The 19,618-nt window shown below is 45.1% G+C and overlaps 1 protein-coding gene across 2 annotated transcripts in view; it reads right to left on the bottom strand.

Annotated features, from left to right (window-relative positions):
• Nucleotides 1-4,446: 4,446 nt before the first annotated feature.
• Nucleotides 4,447-19,618, bottom strand: part of ACER2 (alkaline ceramidase 2) — a 31,399-nt gene continuing 16,227 nt past the window's right edge. For both annotated transcript variants that reach the window (XM_032392355.1, XM_032392354.1), the window contains 3 exons: nucleotides 18,667-18,804; nucleotides 12,334-12,471; nucleotides 4,447-8,689 (listed from right to left, as the gene is read on the bottom strand). In XM_032392355.1, the coding sequence (XP_032248246.1) occupies nucleotides 8,503-8,689; nucleotides 12,334-12,471; nucleotides 18,667-18,804 (463 nt within the window). In that variant the 3' untranslated portion in view covers nucleotides 4,447-8,502. The remainder of the gene's footprint in view (nucleotides 8,690-12,333; nucleotides 12,472-18,666; nucleotides 18,805-19,618) is intronic.

Here is a 19,618-nt window from a genome sequence, read left to right on the forward strand (position 1 = left end):
GCTTTCAGAGTGATGGAGAAGAATTGGTGGGCTTTGAGCAGTGAATTGACCTGGTCAGATTTTTCTTCAGAAAGATGACTGGGGTGGGGAGAGGGGGGCCTGGGTGGTACATTTGGTTAAGTGGCCAACTCTTGGCTTTGGCTCAGATCATGATCTCAGGGTCTTAAGATCGAGCCCTGCATCGGGCTCAGCACTCAGCGAACTGTCTCCTAGAGATTCACTCCCCTTCTCTCTGCCCCTTCCTCCACTCGTCTCCCCTGCCCCCCCCCCCCCCCTCTTAAAAAAAAAAAAAAAAAAAGGCTGTGGCTCCAGATGGAGGATGGATTGGCGAGAGATAGTAGCTGCTTCACTGGGATGGAGAGAAATGGATGGATTTTAAGACACTGGGGAAGTGGAATGCAGAGGCTTCTCTTACTGTTAGGTTAGATATGGACAACAGTGGGAAGGCAGGGATTTCCCTGGCAAATGAATGGAAAGTACATGGCGTACTGAGAAAGTGTGCAAGGCACAAGTTTGAGAGGCATGAGTTAAGGCAAATGTGAAGTGCCTAGTGGATGTCCAGAGATGGCCAGGAAAGACTTGGATTTGCAGATCTGTCACTATGGAAAGAGACAGCTTGGACTGTGGAACCAGGATTAGGAGGATTCCCATGTGTACACATTCCCATGTGTCACCCCTGCGAAGTGTGGGGGATGGGGTGCAGCTCTTCACTATGGCCTCACTGACTTCCATGACTGTCTGGTGGGAGGTCATCTTACCAGCTGCCACTCACTAAGCACCTCCTCTCTGCCCCCTGCTACTTTGTATTTTATCTAATCCTGTGGATTAACAGGACAGTTTTGAACCTGATATTCCCAACTTGGTGCCCACCCATATGAAAATCTTTGACCTCTTTTGCCATTTTGAAAATAAATCCTTTGTAGTTGAAAGACCTAAATGTGAGACAGGAATCCATCAAAATCCTTGAGGAGAACACAGGCAGCAACCTCTTGGACCTCAGCCACAGCAACTTCTGGCTAGACACGTCTCCAAAGGCAAGGGACACAAAGGCAACATGAACTACTGGGATTTTATCACGATAAAAAGGTTTTGCACAGCAAAGGAAACAGTCAACAAAACCGACAGAATGGGAAAAGATATTTGCAAATGACATTACCAGATAAAGGGCTGGTATCCAAAGTCTATAAAGAACTTATCAAACTCAACACCCAAAGAACAAATAATCCAATCAAGAAATGGGCAGAAGACATGACAGACATTTCTCCAAAGACATACAAATGGTCAACAGACACATGAAAATATGTTCAACACCACTCAGCATCAGGGAAATATAAATCAAAACCACAATGAGATACCACCTCACACCAGTCAGAATGGCTAAAATTAACAAGTCAGGAAACGACAGATGTTGGCAAGGATGCAGAGAAAGGGGAACCCTCCTACACTGTTGGTGGGAACGCAAGCTGGTGCAGCCACTCTGGAAAACAGTATGGAGGTTCCTCAAGACATTAAAAATAGAGCTACCCTAAGACCCAGCAATTGCACTACTGGGTAGATACAAAGGTAGGGATCCGAAGGGGCACCTGCACCCCAGTGTTTATAGCAGCAGTGTCCACAATAGCCAAACTATGGAAAGAGCCCAGATGTCCATCGATAGATGAAAGGATAAAGAAGATGTGATGTATATATACAATGGAATACTACGCAGCCATTTAAAAAAATGAAATCTTGCCATTTGCAATGACGTGGATGGAACTATTCTAAGAAAATAATCAGAGAAAGACAATTATATGATCTCACTGATATGTGTAATTTAAGAAACAAAACAGGATCATAGGGGAAGAGAGGAAAAAATAAAACAAGATGAAATCAGAGCAGGAGACAAACCATAAGAGACTCTTATCAAAGGAAACAAATTGAGGGTTGTTGGAGGGGAGGGAGGTGGGGGGCTGGGGTAACTGCGTGATGGACATTAAGGAGGGCATGTGATGTAATGAGCACTGGGTGTTATATAGGACTGATGAATCCCTGAACTCTACCTCTGAAACTAATAATACATTGTATGTTAATCAATTGAATTTAAAAATAATAAAAATTTTAAAATCCTTTGTAGAAACAGAAGAGTTGAAAGTCTTGCGTCTAAATCTTGACTCTGCCACCTAATGGCTGTGATCAAAATACCTTTCTGAGCCTCGGTTTTATCGTCATCAAACCTGGAATAATAGTAATACTGGCTTCACAAAAAGTCGTGAGGACTAAACAAGACCATTTTGTGTGAAAGCTAACTTACATGCTGAGCTCTCAAATAGGGTTTACTTTAAGAAAACACTACTCCTAGGCAATATACACATTCTTTCATTGGTCTGAGATTATATATTATTAAATATGGCTCACGGTCCATCAGTTAAAGCTTAGAAGTCAAAGCAACGCCCCACGGGTCCGATGTTACCACTCCTGCCTGCCTTCCCAGCACTGTTGATGCGGCTTGCATGCGTGGATTTCAGCAATTGGTGGTTTCTCCCCTCCTGCACAAGGCACATTGCGTTGTTCATCATAGAGCCCTCTCCAGCTAGCACGTGTAATACAAAGCCGGCATTTATTTGCCAAGTTGGTTCAAACTGGATTCAGTCTTAAAGATTTTTGGGGTTGTACTGGCATTTGACTTGTGTAAACGGAACGATTAATTCCAAAATTTAAACTTCAGTGGATTAAAAAAAACTTCCTCTAGATCACAACTATGTTAACTCAGTTTTATGTGCAGGAAAACATTTGCTTTATGGTATCCGGCCGATTTTTAGAATTCTGAGATCAAACACCTAGAGGGTGAAGAAGGAGTTGCTGGGGGAAGCGAGGAGGGGGGGAAAAAGCAGAGTGATGCTTGGGGGCAAAAAAGCAGGAACACCTACTTGGACACAGAAGTTGTGTGACTTGTGGGAGTTTTGAGATAATTATATTGAGTTCTGTAGTGATTTGCAATTGGGAACGTCTCCAAGTGCACCACTGAGAGGAATACCTGAAAGGGCCACAAGATGGCGATATCACTCCATGAGTCGCTCCCGGTCCTTCCCACCCAGTAGCTATGGCTTTCTTTGTTCAGACCTCCTTCCCTAGCAAATGTCACCAATACCACCGTCCATTTTGTGTCTCTTCATGCTCCTGGCCTTCCCATAAGCCACTTTCTTGTGACTAGCCTTAATGCAAAAACTACTGATTTTTATTGCTATTTGTTTATTTTTATTTTTATTTTTTTGCTATTTGTTAAATTTTTAAGATAGTGATATGGTCTCCACTCTGTTGTAAAAGCAGCTGAATCAAATGTTTTGTTTTAATAAGAAATATAAAATAAACCAACCAAAAACACTTCAGGTTGATCTTTCCCTTTTTGTGAGTTACCATCCAGAAAGACTTCCCAGGTAAGTGGGGTGTCACCCACCAGGGCTGGAGATAGAAACGAAAGTGCTCACTTAAGGCTAAGACAAATCCTTAGCTGGGGAGAGGCTGCCAGTGCCCTTAAGTTGGGGCAGGAAGGAGGCTGAGCCCCACCCCAGAGAATGAAGGACAAAAACCCCAAATGTTCTACCTCTTCAATTTTTTATTATGGAAAAATTCAGTACAAAAGCTAGAATAATAGGACAGACCCTGATACAATCATATGGAGGGTCTGATACTATAAACCAGGAAAGAGGCTTAAGGCAAATGTAAGCTCCCAGTTTGTTGAGGACACTTAAATTTTGCATTCCCAGCATCCTGGGTCTCCCCCTCCAGCCCCTCATAATGGGAAGTCCTGACTTAGAGGAGGGGCAGACCAAAGTTTTAGAGGCCAGTTGGGAAAGCAGACCTGTGGAGGTGACCAATTTCAGCCCCAAGGAGGATTTGAATCCTGGTCTAGTGACCTGTCCTGCAGGAGCTCTTTATTTGGGTGGCTTCTAGGGACACCTGAATTCCCAGAAAATTATAGGGTTAGTCATTTTCCTAGGAAGAAGACTCCTATTCCCAGCAGATTGTCAAAAGTCTATGTGGCCACTCCTTATCCCCTTATCCCTTCACCCAGGCCAGAAAAAAAATCTAAAAAACCCACTGTAATGATGCTGATAATGCTGACCCAGTCTCTCTTCTGATGGTCACACTGTTCTTTTAAATATGGCCCATGAAATCTTTCATAATAAAAAAATGGTGATAGGGAATTAAAAACAGGTACATACAGAATTTTCCTGCTAAAGAAATTCACTATGCATTTGGGCACTTCACACCGGAAATACTAGGCATGTTAATTTCAAAGCTCTGAGAAGAAACAACTACGCTAATCCAAAGTACGTTTAGTAATAACGATACCCAAATTCATTAACTAATTTGGGAAAATGTGCTTTGCTTGACAATCCATTAACTGCATTTTTCATTTTCAGATATTTCAGAAATCATTTTGGAAATAAACACAAACATTACATATTCACAGAAAATGCCACTTACGGCTTTAATATCGAATATAACCGTCATAGCTCACAAAAATAGCATAAAGTGCAAAAGCTCCATTTCAAAAGGCTTCAAATCACTCCCAAAGCAATGGAGACTAAATGCTACCACAACCAGTGGGCACAACACCCTTATACCGCACAACTCTATAAAGTACAAAACAAGAGATATATCTGAAAATATTATATATGCTCTGATTACATACTGTGATTATAAAATAGTCTTCAATCTGGTTTAACAGAGAAAGAAACCATTCAAACAATGTCCTTTTTTTTTTAATCTGTAGGAGAATGTCCTTAAAATCCATTGAGAACCCCAATCTGGCCTGCCAATTCTCTTTAGCCAGCTGGAATGGTAGCACCCAGGCAAAGAGCTGGCAATGAAAGGTTCCAAGCTCATTTGGGGAAAAGGAGCTAGGAGAGGGGGGCTCATTGGACAAGCTTCAGCCCTCCCCCGCCCCCCAGAGATGGTTGCGTGTCAGCCCCCAGGGATGAAGAGCCAAGGAGCCTCCATCCCATTCTCAGAGCCTCCAACATTGCGCCGGCTCACATAAGCGTGACGAACTGGTGAGAAGTTTTAAAACACCTGAGAAATCCAATAAAAAGAACAAGTTACAGTATTTTTCAGAAAGTCTTTGCTTGATGACCATCAAGCTTAGATCCCCCAACGGGACATCTTGGGTCCAGAAATAACATTTTAGGCACTCATCCGAGGGACAGGTCTAGTTTCCCCCAAAATGTAGCCTGTTACCAAATAGAGTCAGTTATCTTTTCCCCATACACCTTAAATATATTCACTGAAGTGCTAACAATATAATCATAATCATAAAGAGAAAAGATTTTTTTCTAAAAATCAAGATTCAATCAAACACTGTAAAATAAGAATCACTGACTTAAATGATTGCTTGGTAACTAGGATAATAATGTTTAATATCTTAGATCCAATTCCTGCCGATTCTCGATCTTGCAAATTCTATCTAAGCAGAACAAAACTGTGATAGGTCATGGCAGCCACTCACTGTGACTAACTCCCAAACATCAAATCTCCATGTCCCTGCATTATTAGGGGGAAAAACAAAAAGATTCTTGATTGCACATCAACTAATAAGCTATTCACTTTTTTAAAATCTGAAAACCTGTGGAGACCTATTTTTAACAGCGGTTTCCCGTGACCTGTCAATCCAAGAGCAGAGGCCTCTCGAAAAGTAGAATTCAGTTCATTATTTCTTAGGACCCATTCATGTCAGGCTCAATTTAAAAAGAAGACTCAGCAGTGAAGTCAGAATCCAGTGATGAGCTCTCAAGTGTATAGCTAACCGGTGTGTATCCCAAAAGCTGCTCCTCATGAAAAATACACAACTGACATTTAAATTCCATTCAAGCTATTGGATGAACTGTCCACTCTAAAAGACAGGTATTTACAACTCTACAGTGGGAGAAACGGGGAAGATGAGAAGGAAATACACCAAAATACCAAAATATTAACAATGATCGTCCTTGGACAATAGAAATACAGACTTTTTTTGTCTTCAACTTTCCTGTAGTTTTCCAATTTTCTTTCAAGAGTGTTTAGTGCTAGAAAAGCATCATAAATATAAATGTAAATATAAATATGCTATAAGTCTAACTTCAAATAAGACTGTTCAACTCCTACTTTCTCGATTTACCATCTTCACGCTATCAAGCTAGAGTGATTTTTGTTCAAGAGTTCTGTTTTTGTCCTCAAATATACCCATTCCATACTTCTTTATCAGCCCTCAGCTCATTAAAACCAATCTCTAGAAGGGCCTTCTGTTTTTGGGGGGGGTTTGTTTTTTGGGTTTTTTTTTAACAGCAAAAACATCCCTTCTGACATCTGAACTAAGTCATTTGTCTTGTAGAAAATGGATGGAAACAGCTGAGTTGGGGCACTGATTTCCTTATTTCCAGCAGTCATGTTGTATCCCGATTTCCAAAGGACACTCAGAAACTTCCAGAAGAGCAAGGTCAGAGAGTTGAGAGCTGGAGGTGATATTCCTCAGGGACCCACCCCTTTACCTGATAGGGAGACACAGTCCCTCCTTAACTGTAATGTTCCCATCACTGAGGAACTCTCAAGACAGAAGTTAAACCTCACATATAACACAAACACTTCCCACACCCCTGCCTCTCCTCATCCACGCTTCCACACTAAGACAGCTGGGCCTGAAGTACATCAAAGCTTCCCCCTACTTTGGAGCATTTTTATACTGCAGAATGGATGAGCCCAGAATCCATGCCTGGTAAAACTAATCTGAAGCGAGGACTGCTATTTCCCTTTAAAAAATTCTAGAGACCACAGTTTTAAAACTCTCGGATGGAACCACCTAGGTCTCAGAAGTGTGTCAGAACCCCACAAATACATAAATACCTTCTTTCAAAGTATATTTTTAAACCATAATAAACAGGTACACTTCTTCAACACCAAATTTTTTACCATGGAAACCACAATTTACCTTGCATTTTCACTGCATGATATTAGCGAAATAGGTAAGTTTAACCTTCAAATAAACGGATAGAACACATTTCTCACATTTGGGTTCCATCAAGATTTCTTAGTGTAAATAGGGTTCTGCTAAAAATAACTTGAAAACCACAGAAGGAGAACAATGTCATTCATTTTTAAACTCTTGGTTCATTGCTCCTTATTGGACTTTTCACCTTAGATCCTGTACAAAATTCTAATTAAAGCAAGAGTTCCCAGACATGCCAGGGACTGGTACTGCCCAACTCCTCGGTCCTTGGTGACACGACTCCTGTCCTCACAAGGACACCTCCGTCCTGCTCTCTTTCACAATGGAATGCTCCAAGGCAGGAGATGTCGGAGCTTCAGTGAGTATCCCTGAGGCCCTGTATTCCCCCACACACACCGTGGACCATTCTGGAGTCTTCATTCAGCCTAGTGAAGAGGTTAGTGGTAGCCAGTGTCATGTGAGCTGAGGAAGAACTCCGAAGGCAACAGACTTGCCCGCTGCACCAGCAACCCCAAGAGCCAGCATGTAGTCCCCTCGGTCCTCGAAAGAAGCAGTCGTTAGATGCTCGGACAAACTGCAGGAAGCACCTTGTACTGTGAGACTACAGAGTACGACTCCCGCAGGAAATACTGGACTTCCAGAATAGAAGGCTTCCCATCAGCAGAAGTTTCCAGAACTTCGTGTTGGCTCCAGATGTTAAGCTAGGATCCCCACCGTGACCATCCCAAGGCCTTGACCTTACAGAGCTCAGCAGTAAGGAGCAGGGGTCTGTGTGCAGAGGGCTCAGCCACACCTATTCTTCTCGGTGTGTTGGAGGCCACTGGGCTGGGGGGGGGGGGGCAACAATGTCAACACTTAGGAATTGTGCTCATCTTCAAGAATGGCTTAAAGTGGAGTGTAGCTTTTGGCACAGAGGGTTTTTCCGTCAGCTTCACCCTCCTCTGAAGTCCCCGTCTCTCAGCAGAGGTAGTAGAGAAAGGATTCACAAGCACATGTAAAATCCAGTTACTGAGAGTCTCCGAGTGGACCAGCAGCCTCCTCAGCCACAAGCCCTGTGTGGGTTTCACTGGCTTGCTTTTATTTTAGGACTGTTTTCCCAAATGAAAATCCCTGGCATCTTCCATCAGTCAGCCTGTCTTGCCTGTCAGAGTCTGTCTGTCAGCAGGAGCGTCCGCTCTGAGAGCCCATGGGAACGGTGGGGTGTGCAGCAAACTCCTGGGAAATGAGGCTCCCCCAAGGGACTGCTCTGCCATCCCAAAGGACACAGCCCAACCAGTCACTGCATCTGGAAGGGACACTGAGAAGATCCACCTGGTGGCCCTCAGCTCTGCACTTTCCATCTTCGGGAACGGGGCAGACCCTCCTCCTCACGCACGCTGGAGTCCTGGTGGGCCACAGACACGCTAGTCAGAGCTCAAGGGAACAGAATACTAAGAAGACAGACCCTACCCCCAACTCTACAAACCACCGGCTGTCTCTGCCGGCAAGCGAAGCCCGGTGCAGGAGGGAAAACAAGCAGAGAACCAGCCACTGCCTTGCCATCACGTGATCTTGACCGGCGATTTCTTGCTGGCACACAGGAGGGACACGTAGGGGACGCCGATGAAGGCCCATTTCTCGCTGGGCCAGAACTTGATGACAGGGCCCTGCTCGGGGATCTCGGAGGCAGCATCAAAGTAGGCAAAGCACACACAGCCCAGGTAGGCAGCAAGGCAGATGAGGATGTGCCTGCAGAAGGACACAGGAGGTGAGCACGCAGCAGGGGCAAACAAAGATGGCCGCCTTCCGGCGAGCCTGCCCCTCCCCCCTCCCCACTCACGCCCCGCCCCTCCCCACTCACGCCCCGCCCCGCGCTCCCTGAAGGGAAGGACTGCACAGCGCCCCTTCCAACCAGGAAGGGGCAAGGTAACCAACAAGCCCCGGAATAGCAGGAGAACGATAAATCTGGAGCAAACACGGCCTGTTTTAGAAAGTTCTGAAATATTCCACGTGGTAACAGGAGCAAACATGCAAATGCCTTTGGGGCTCAACCCTGAAGACCGAGGCCCAAGGATTTAAAATAGGTGCTAAGAAGATGGAACCAACTGAGAACATCTGATAAGATCCGCCTTCTTCCTCCAACAGTTTTTATACATAGCTTATGCCTTTTATTATGAATCCTTTTATACTGACTAAATTGCTTTTACAGTTTAGTAGGGAAACTTTTTTACTTTACCGTATCTGTAAAAAGTTTTAACATGAATTTTTTATCAAGCAAGGGACCATTTTAAAGCAGGTAACCCTTCCCTCTACTCTAGACTGAAACTGAATTCCAGATAAGCTAAAGATCAAAAACCTATTTTTAAAATATTTTCTTTGACTATATTTTTATGAACTGTGGTGGGGGAGGCCTTTCTGATACTGAAAAGTCCAGAAACCCTTTAGGAAGAGACTGACAATGGGAGAACATGACTGTTGAAAACCAATAGGGCACAAAAATACCATCATATACTGAAAGACAAATGGGAAACGGGGTGGGGGGGTGAGATATTTGTACCATATGACCAAAGAGTTAAAATCCCTATATTCTGGGGCACCTGGGTGGCTCAGTCCGTTAAGCAGCCAACTCTTGATTTCGGCTCAGGTCATGATCTGAGGATCCTGAGATCCAGCCCTTTGTTGGGCTCTGCACTGAGCATGGACCCCGCTTAGGATTCTCTCTCTCTCTCTCTCTGCCCACCCCCCTCACACACATGTGCTCTCTCTCAAAAAAATAAAATAAAATAAAATCCCTACATTCCAGAGAACTCTCAAAAACGAATCATTTCACGGAATGCCCTTTAAAACAATCAGGGTGGGGGCAGGCCGTGGGTAAAGATGGCATGACTGACATTGGCCTCAGGCTGATAAATACTGAAGCTGGATGTTGCCTCCATGAGGGCTCAATGTAGTATTCTCCATACTCTTGAAAATGATGCAAATTTGCATAATACATACAGTTATTGGACAGTAATGACTGGTTACTCTGTGCCAGACACCAGGTGCTAGATATAAATTTTTAAAAATGGAAACACTGCACAGGGAAGACAAATGAAAAGGAACCTTTCAACCGAAGAAATGTGCACAGTGAACTTACACTGGAAAAGATGCTCAACAATACTAATTTTTTACAAAAACATAAAAATATTTTTAATCAGGTTAACAAGATTTAAGAGTTAATATCTAGTATATATGAAAGTATGGGTAAAAGGCATCTTACAGACTTTAATAAAAAGTGTGCATTAATACTTTGGAGATATAGATCGATATATGTACCTGTATCTATAGATACAGCTATACTCTATAGATATATAAAATTTAACCTAAGGAAATGTTCAGGCATGGGAACAAATAACCTAATTATCTATTAATAGAGAGGTTGGCTAAATGAATTCTAAAGCATCCATAATGTGAAATATTAACTGGACACAAAAAAATGGAAGATAATATGTATGCATTGGTAAGGAAAGTGGTCCACAATCTAGTATTCCCTATATTAAGAAAAAGCAAAACAAAACACATTGTATCACATATAGAATGATGCTATGTTTGTTTTTAAAAAGTAGCATTAGAGAAATAGACATGAAAAATCTGGAAGGTGGGGTGCATGGGTGGAGTAGTCAGTTAGGCGGCCAACTCTTGTTTTTGGCTCAGGTCATGATCTCAGGGTTGTGAGATTGAGCCCCATGTTGGGCTCTGCACTGAGCGTGGAGTCAGCTTAAGTTTCTCTCTCCCTCTCCCTCTGCCCTCCCCTCCCATGCTCACTCACCCGTGCTCGCTTGTGCATCTCTAATAATCTTTTTTAAAAAATCTGGAAGGAGGGGCACCTGGCTGGCTGAGTCAGTGGAATGTGTGACTCTTGATCTCGGGGTTGTGAGTTCAAACACCACGTTAGGTACAGTAATTACTTAAAAATCTTAAAATCCGGAAGGATTAACCTCAGGCTGTTAACAATTGTTATCACTCTTTGGCGGACAGAATTATGAGAGCCCCTCTATACTTCTGTTTAAATTTGTTCTTAAAATGCCATAACTGGGACAAAAATACGGTTCAACTTTGAAAAAGCAGGAAGTATACCAAACCTAGAAACAAATTCAAGTCTGAGCCAAAGTTATTACAATCTAATTTTTGAATTTTGCTTAAATAGCTAACGTTACCAAGATACTTGGATTGATAAAAAGATGTACTTTACCTTGAATGAGGTCATATTTACACATGTGTATACATTTATCAAAACTCATCAGTGTACACTTAAAATCTGCATTTTATTATCTCCATTATAACTCAAATTTACAGTGCATAAATCCACTAGTGTGAGTCGAGGTTGAACCTAAAAAAATACCAGGAAAAGGACCCTCAGACTGGAATCTCCAGTTTGTGTTTTTCTTTGTTCTGTCTTTTGCAAACAGTCTTGGGGAGGAGTCCCCAGGCCTTAAACTGAGAGCAAGTCGGGTCTCATGCGAGACCTATACAAGTTCCCATGTTCAAGGAAATTCACACGAGTTCTTTCAAACCCTAGAGTTTTAGGCATCTCCTGATAGAAGTCAAACTTCTGAATCTTGGATCTAATAAAGTTTTCCCAGCTCCTTACCACTAGAATTCTCCCTGGGGGCTCTCAATTTACAAGGGACATTCTAAAGCAGACTTCCCTAGGTCCCTGTTCTCTTTTGCAATCAGAAGTTCTGGGGGACAGGGAAACAGGGCTCTGGGTTGGGTGCTGAAGCAGTTCATAGGAAAAAACCACTCGACTTCCTCCTCAGCGTTCTGACTATAGGAGTCGGCATGCTGTTTAATAAACTGCTGCTTTTTTTTTTCTTTAACCGCGTATCCTGAGCATGCCAACGCATAGCTGCTCCAGTTCCCAATGACTCAACTCCCAGGGGAGTGATCCTGAACAATGAATTCCCTTCTCTGGGCATCTGTCCCTACCTGTAAAGTGAATGGGTGAGACTGTCCCCAGTTGGCCTGTGACGCCTTCACCTGGTCACTTGGGCATCCCAGTCCCCACATCACCTCTGTCCCAAGCTTTCCCCACCCCCACCCGACCCCGGGCGATCTAGCTAGAGCTCAGGTTACGGACTCGGTTTTCAAACTCCTTTATGCTTTAGTAATGGAGCTAGAGGTAAGAGACCGCAGACTCGAGGCACACACAACGGGTCTTTTTGTTCCGGCTGAGCCTGCTCCCTGGAGCCTATGCTGTGTTGGACAGTACCCTCCGTTGCTTCCGGAAGGTCTGACCATCTCTGTGAGGAGAGAGGTGCACCCAGGCCGTGCCCCGTCCTCTTGCACACCCGCCGCACCGCGCAGGGAGGAGAACGGCGGGTGCGGACCCCTGTCCGGTGGCCGGGCCTTACCATACACAGTGCAGGTAGGGAAAGTGGAAGGACGAAAGCAGCTCACAGAAGGCTCGGTCACTGATCCAGCAGAAGAGCGCCAGGGTCCACCAGAGGCCCGAGAAGAGGCCCAGCTTGAAGACACGCACGTTGTCACATCTGCACAGGGATCCAGAAAGCAGGTCACCCTCAGTCTGGGTGGTCACCCACCGTGCTGGCCCCTTTCTTCTGGCTCCTCACACCGCCCCACCCCAGCCCCTCGGCCCTGGAGGTCCCACCCAACATCCTGTCACCCCACAAGCCTGTGGATGTAGATACCATACGTACACACACAGATGACCCCCAAAGCCGTGTTCTCACCCAGGCCTCTCCCGACTCGAGACTCACATACGCAGCTACCTTCTGGACATGTCCACCCATGTGTAACACAGACCTAAACTTAACATGTCCATAATGAACTCCTGTTCTCCGACGGACTCTGCCCCTCGCTGCCTCTGCTCATCAACTCCCCGCCCCCCAAGGATCCCTGCGCTCCTCAAACAGCCCCATCAAGTTCCCCAGACCTTAGCACTGGCTATTCCTGCCACCTGGAATGCTCTTCCTCACATAACCACCTGGTTCACTGACTCCCGAGTCTCTGCTCAAATGTCCCTCAGTAAACCCTTTCCTGACCACTGTTAACAATTGCACCATGGGTCTCCACCCCCTAAGTGACGCTCCCCCCACCATTTCCTTCTTCTCTGCTCTAATTTCTCTGTAGGGATTATAACCCCTCTAGCATCCTCCATGTTTTCCTTGTTGATGGTTGGTCTTCCCCTGGAGCAGCAGGGGACATACAGAAGGCTCCCACTACGTGCTGAATGAAAGAAAGAGCTCCCACATATGCCGGGACAAAATGTTTTTCAGTTAACAGCCCAGAGAAATTTCCATTGCCATCTCCTTTCCTTGTTCCTGAATCATTCATAAAGGGGGGAGGGGGTGACTTCCAGTCCTGGGGGGGGAAGGCCCAGAGGCAGCTGGTGGCTGAGGGTCCTTCCCGGCCCTCCCTCAGGGTCTCCTTCCCTCCACGGACCGCTCCCAGGTCAGTCAAGCTCTCTCTCGGGACCCAGAGTCCAACGTAACATCTGCCCCCGAGAAGGGGCCACAGCTATTTGTTCATATTTGTTGTACAAGTGTCAGAAACCTGACTGGTTGGTACCTTTCCCAGCCGCCTGAGGAAGCATCAGCAAAACCAGGATGGGCAGAAGGTTCAGAAAGGCCTACTCAAAAAAACAAATACCCTTTTGGAGGAGAGCTAAATGTATTCCTTGAAAAAAATTTTTTGAAACAACAGAGGCCCAGGACTGGAGACACTAAATTCCTACTTAGCTCTGTTGAACGGCTCGCCCTCACAGAGGCTCCTCCTCTCTCTCGGCTCAGCTTTCTCTGCCTCCTCAGGTCTCAGCTTCCGGGGCGCCTTCTCAAATAGACTTTCTCTGACAGCCCCCACCCCTACTACGTCGTCCGCACCGTGAGTGCCTGCCATTTTCCTTCATAACACTCAACACAAACTGACACTGTCTTCACTGGTGTAATTATTTGTTGAAGGTCTAATATCCGAGTAGACGGTAAGCTCAGCGAGAGTAAGAACTCTACCTGCTTTTCACCAAGTATATACAGTGTATGACCCAGAAGAGGCATGAAATAAATGCTAGCTGAATGAATAACAAGGAAGTAAAGGAAAATGTCAACTGGATGCCAGTGATCTAAGGAGCACATTTTTTCCCAGATTTTTTTTTTTTAAAAAAACAGTACCCACGTTGATTGGGTACCAAATTCTCTGAATGCATGCTAGGCACTGTGAAAGGCAAAATGAAAAGGGCTCTTGCCTTGCTATTTTAAAAGATAAAATGAAAACAGACAAAAACAAGTGTCAACAACTATAGACAATTTGGTACAAGAGAACCCATGTACACTCAATCCAATTAAACCTAGAAACCTTGGCTTAAGGAACACCCCAGAACACAGCATGCTGGGGAGGCAGAGCCTGTGTCGAGCGACAGTCTGTCTCTCCTGCCAGGGATGAGTCACGTGGGGGGAAAGCCCTGCAAAGTCAGGGTCTCAGGGTGGCCTGGTACTGTCCCTCCTCTGTTGCTAGAGGGACAGGGCCTGCTACCTGCTGCTGACCAGGCCCGTCTGCACTTGGGTCTTGCCCATACCTGGGCTCCTTTGGGTTTTATTCACACTTTTTAGGGCTCCTACCAAAATATCAACGTGAGATTAAATGAAAAAAGCAGATCAAAAGTGATCTATACAACAGGACCCTATTATAGGATAAAAAAAATCTGAGCTGCTATCTGTTCTCCTCTTCTTAACCCTTTGTTGTATTCTCAAAGTTGTCCTTAACAGACTCACTCCTATAATCGGGGAAAAAAAAAAAAAGCACCTACTTTAAAATATATTAAATGCAGCTGAGTCACTTCATAAGATGACAACACAAATTTCAGTAAATGTCCGCTCATAACCCCAAATAAAATGTTGTTGCCACATGGTCTGAGAGAAAGTTCAGAAAGGACAATGAAAATAAAAAACTAGAAACAAGCTCTAGCAACAAGGCTAATGAGAAACAGAAAGCTTCCCTAGCTCCTTTGAGCAGAGGGAGGATGGACGAGAAATATTTAGCTGCTACATTACAGATTATCGCTAATGTCAGCAGGGAAGGTCCTGGAAGGAAATGCAAAGAGCAGTAAGGGCATCCCCTGTCTGGGAACTTTATCAAGGCAGGCCAACAACCATCTTCTCTCTCCTTGTTGGGACTCGGGGGGAACTGGGACACAGCAGTGAACATAGGGGCCTTGTTCCTGTCCATGGAGTCTACATCAAGAAAAGGGACAGACACTAAACAAAAAACCAGCACGAATAATTTTTTAATTACATTTGGGAAGGGTGCCAGAAAGAAGTTGGTGGTGCTATGAGCAATTGAGCCAAACAGGTGAGTCAACAATGAGCCAGAAGTAAGCCAAGCAGGAGAGTCAGAGGAAGGGAAAGCATGAACAAGGACCTGGGGGATAGGGAAGGTCAGAACAGCTAGAGGACAGAATGTAAGGGGGGAGCTTCGTGCAGGCCAGATCAGTAGGTGGGGGCCATGTTAGGATTTTGAACTTCATCCTAATTGCAAGGTCAGCTAGAAAAAGAGACTATTAGAGCCACATAGGGGCCATATTGAGGATATTGAACTTGATGTCAATTTTAATGTCAACTAATGGAAAAATGAAAGTGATGAGATGGGATGTTCAGGGAAGAAAGAGGGAGCAGGCTTCTGCTTTGAGCAAACGGGTAAATGGTGCTCCCATTTGCTGGAAATACTAAGAGAACCAGAACTGGAAAAGTCAGATCAGGAATCTTGTTGAATTCGAGACGGCTGTGACAGGTGGAGTCAGAGGCTAGATGCACCGTGATGGAGGTAGAAGGAAGGACAGAGTCACACACACACCTGGGAGTCATTTGCACGTGTTCAGTAACGAACGCCACAGCTGTTGATGAGATCTTCCGGGGCCAAGTGTAGAGGGAGGAAAGCCGAAGTGAGAGGTCCCCCTTAAGGGACTCTTACATGCAAAGGTGCGTAGCAAACAAGGAGCTCACGTGAGAGACTGAAGAGAAGCTGCCGCAGAGTGAGCGGAATCCCGGGCGGGTGTGGCGTCCTGGGAGGCATGGGGAAGAACGTGTCAAGGATGAGGGGGGGTGAACTGTGCAAGCAGCTGAGAGAAGAGCACATAAGATACAGGAAGAACCGTCACTGGGCATACAACCCAGGAGGGCTTAGGTATCGAAGTGGGGCAGAAGCTAGATGGGAGTGGGCTGAAGAAGACAGGAGAGCTGAGGGACGAAGACAACTTTTACAGACGCTGGGCTGTGGTGCCTGGCTGGCTCAGCTGGTAGAGCGTGCGGCTCTTGATCTTGGGGTCTTGAGTTTGAGCCCCATGTTGGGCATAGAGATCACTTACATATAACAGTAGGCACTTCTAAGACGTTGGGCTATGAGAGATGAGAGAGAGAAAGCTGGTGGTTGGAGACAGACCTGGACTGAGCCCAGGCGGAGAGCTAGGTAAGATGGGAGAGGCTCAAGTGTTTTTACAAGCCAATGGGAAGGACGGTTTAAGGAGGGGTGAGGACCCAGTAGACTAGTTACAGGAAGGAGTAAAGTATGTATAGGAGAATGGAGGGAATGATCCATAGGCAGAAAGACAGACCCCGGCAGGAAGGAGGGATACTTCCCATGATGCTGCCACTTGTAAATGTAATGATGGAGACCAATGAGCTGCAGTGGGGGCTAGCTTTTCAGGGACAAAGATTTTTTTTTTTTAAGATTTTATTTATTTATTTGACAGAGAGACACAGCGAGAGAGGGAACACAAGCTGGGGGAGTGGGAGAGGGAGAAGCAGGCTTCCCGCCGAGCAGGGAGCCCGATGCGGGGCTCGATCCCAGGACCCTGGGATCATGACCCGAGCCGAAGGCAGACGCTTAACGGCTGAGCCACCCAGGTGCCCCAGGGGCAAAGATTTTTAAGTATGAAACATGATTTCCTTTGTAATCATGTACAAAGATCAAGAGTATTAAAGGAAAATGTGGGTGCCTGGCTGGCTCAGTCAGTTAAGCATCTGCCTTCGGCTCAGGTCATGATCCCAGGGTGCTGGGCTCAAGTCCTGCACTGGGCTCCCAGCTCAGTGGGGAGTCTGCTTCTCCCTCTGCCCCTCCCCGCTGCTTGTGTGCTTTCGCTCTCTTAAATAAATAAAATCTTAAAAAATAAAAAAAAAAAGGAAAATGTTTCCCTGCTTAAAGGTCATACTCTTGAAGCAGAATTTATTTAAACCGCAATCTGCCCTAACCACTGTCTTCCTTCATTTGTTCTTGTTTAAATATGAGTTAAAAATATTTTCCCTTTCCTTAAGCTACTTTCTAACAAAATTTTCGGCTAAAACATAGTATCAAGAGTTAAAATGAACTAAACTGCAATGAATTCTCAAGAAACATACCTAGGTTCTGCACATTCTGTTCAATTCCGGCCGAATATAAGCCAGTACCGCTGGACTATTACAAATTCATTTCAGATCTCTTTATTGGCAATTTGTGTGTTTTCCAAAGAGCTTCAAAATCCTATTAGCGTTCTGAAACCAGTCTCTTATTTTTCCACTCCTTCAAGGCTACTGAGGAAAGCCAACAAGACAAGACCGGACAGCATCCTTCATCTGCCAACCAGTATTTTTAAACACTTCTTCAATCACCTTTGACCCTGCCTGGTCTGGCCGACATTCTAAGCAGCCCCCAGAGGCAAAGCAGTGGGAAGAACCATGTATCTCCTCTCAAAACAAAGACTGAGAGAAAGCTGTCCACACACTACACAGAGCAGCAACTCCCACACAAAGGAAGAGAGATCTGAGACTTCAGTTAAACCATGTCCGTAACAATGAGAAAGTCATGAATTAAAATGCACTGCTAAAGATGGGTACAAAGAAAAAGCATTTTCTGAATACTACAATAAGGGCGGTGGTCTGATGTATTTTGGGGTTAAAGAAGAAGTCATGTACACACAAGGCTAAACTGTTTCTAGATATCAACCTGAACCTGAGTATACAACTTTCCAAAGGAAAATCCTTATGCAAATAGCAAAGGCTTTACCGGATAGGTTGCAAATAAGAAACTAAGTGTCCGAGAGACTAGCACAGTCAACAGTATTATGCCTAGAGTCAATGTTGCCTTGTATAAAGACGTTTGTTTTTCCTTCTGTGTGTGAATGCAATAGCTTCATTAGGACTTTTCTTCTTATTCTTCTCATATGAACAAATCTATTCTTTGTACAGAATTAAGTCTCCCAGGCTGGTCTAGGCACTCACCAGGTCCCTGAGATGTTCCTGCTAAGCTAGCTTCGGATCATTGGGATGCACTGCATCCACTAACCAGCCGCTCCCCTCTTTCTGGAAGTGAGATCATTAACATTTTGAGCCAAACCATCAAACGTGCTTCCAATCCAACAGTCAGGAACTAACTCTACGTGAAGAGTCAAACTCCGCTTCCACACTTGAGGGCAGTAAAAAAAAACAGAAGCTGGGAGCCTGGGTGGCTCAGTCGGTTAAGCAACCGACTCTTGGTTTCAGCTCAGGTCATGATCTCAGGATCGTGGGATTGAGCCCCGTTGTTGGGCTCTGCACTCAGCGGGGATTCGGCCTGAGATTCTCCCTCTCTCTTTGCCCCTCTCCCTGTTCGTGCTCTCTCTCTCAAATAAATCTAAAAAAAAAAAAAAAAAAAAAAACAGAAGCTGGTGTGTTCCCAACCCAGGGACAGCCTAAGGGGCAGGCGGGAAAAACAAAGGCACCCACCTTCTTAGCTCTGCAATGAGCAGCACAGTGCAAGGAACCCCGAGGGTCATCAGAGAGATGTTGTTGATGGCGGGCTTGACAAACGCCAGGCATGTCGTGACGGCAGAAAGGACGCAGACCACCGCCTTGAACCTGCCCCTGAATCAATGAAAGCAAACCGAACTGTTAGCCAAGGAGCTCTTGTTTGTTTGGTGAATGCCGGCAAAGTACAGGAACTGCAGACGAGTGTGCGAGCTGAGGAGTTGTGCATCGAGTACCAGGAGTCTCAAACCCACTCACGCTCACGGGCTCAGGAATTCTACTTCTAGCAATTTATGCTTAGGCAATAACCAGAAATTTGACAAACATTTAGCCAGGAGAATGGTAAAATGAGAATCCATCTCAGTCCCCGAGGGTCAGATATGGATAACTGTTTTCTTAGTGTTACTTTTTTCTATACTTTTTTCAGATGTTTTACAGCAGGGTCTAGCAAACTTTTTCTGTAAAGGGTGAGAGTGCAAATGCTTTGGGTTTTGCAGGTCCTAGGACCTCCGCAGCTCCCTAAGTCTGCCCCTGTAGACAAGCGGTAAGGGAATGGGCGTGGCTGTACACCAATAAAACTTGATTTGCAAAAACAGGCAGCGGACCCATCTGGCTCACAGGACTCAGCTTGCCAACCCCTGTTCTACAAGGTGAGCGTGGAAGACTTTTATAAGAAAAACAGGGACCATTTATAAACCACAAAGCTCCCTAGCTTAAAAGAAAAAATCTGGGGTGCCTGGGTGGCTCAGTCAGTTAAGCGTCTGCCTTTGGCTCAGGTCATCATCCCAGGGTCCTGGGATAGAGTCCCATGTCTTGCTCGCTGCTCAGCAGGGAGCCTGCTTCTCCTTCTCCCTCTACCTGCCACCTCCCTTGCTTGTGCTCTCTCTCTCTGTCAAATAAATAAAATCTTAAAAAAAAAAAAATCTGTGTC

The sequence above is a fragment of the Phoca vitulina genome, unplaced genomic scaffold, assembly GCF_004348235.1.
Source record: "Phoca vitulina isolate PV1807 unplaced genomic scaffold, GSC_HSeal_1.0 scaffold67, whole genome shotgun sequence".
Taxonomy (NCBI): domain Eukaryota; kingdom Metazoa; phylum Chordata; class Mammalia; order Carnivora; family Phocidae; genus Phoca; species Phoca vitulina.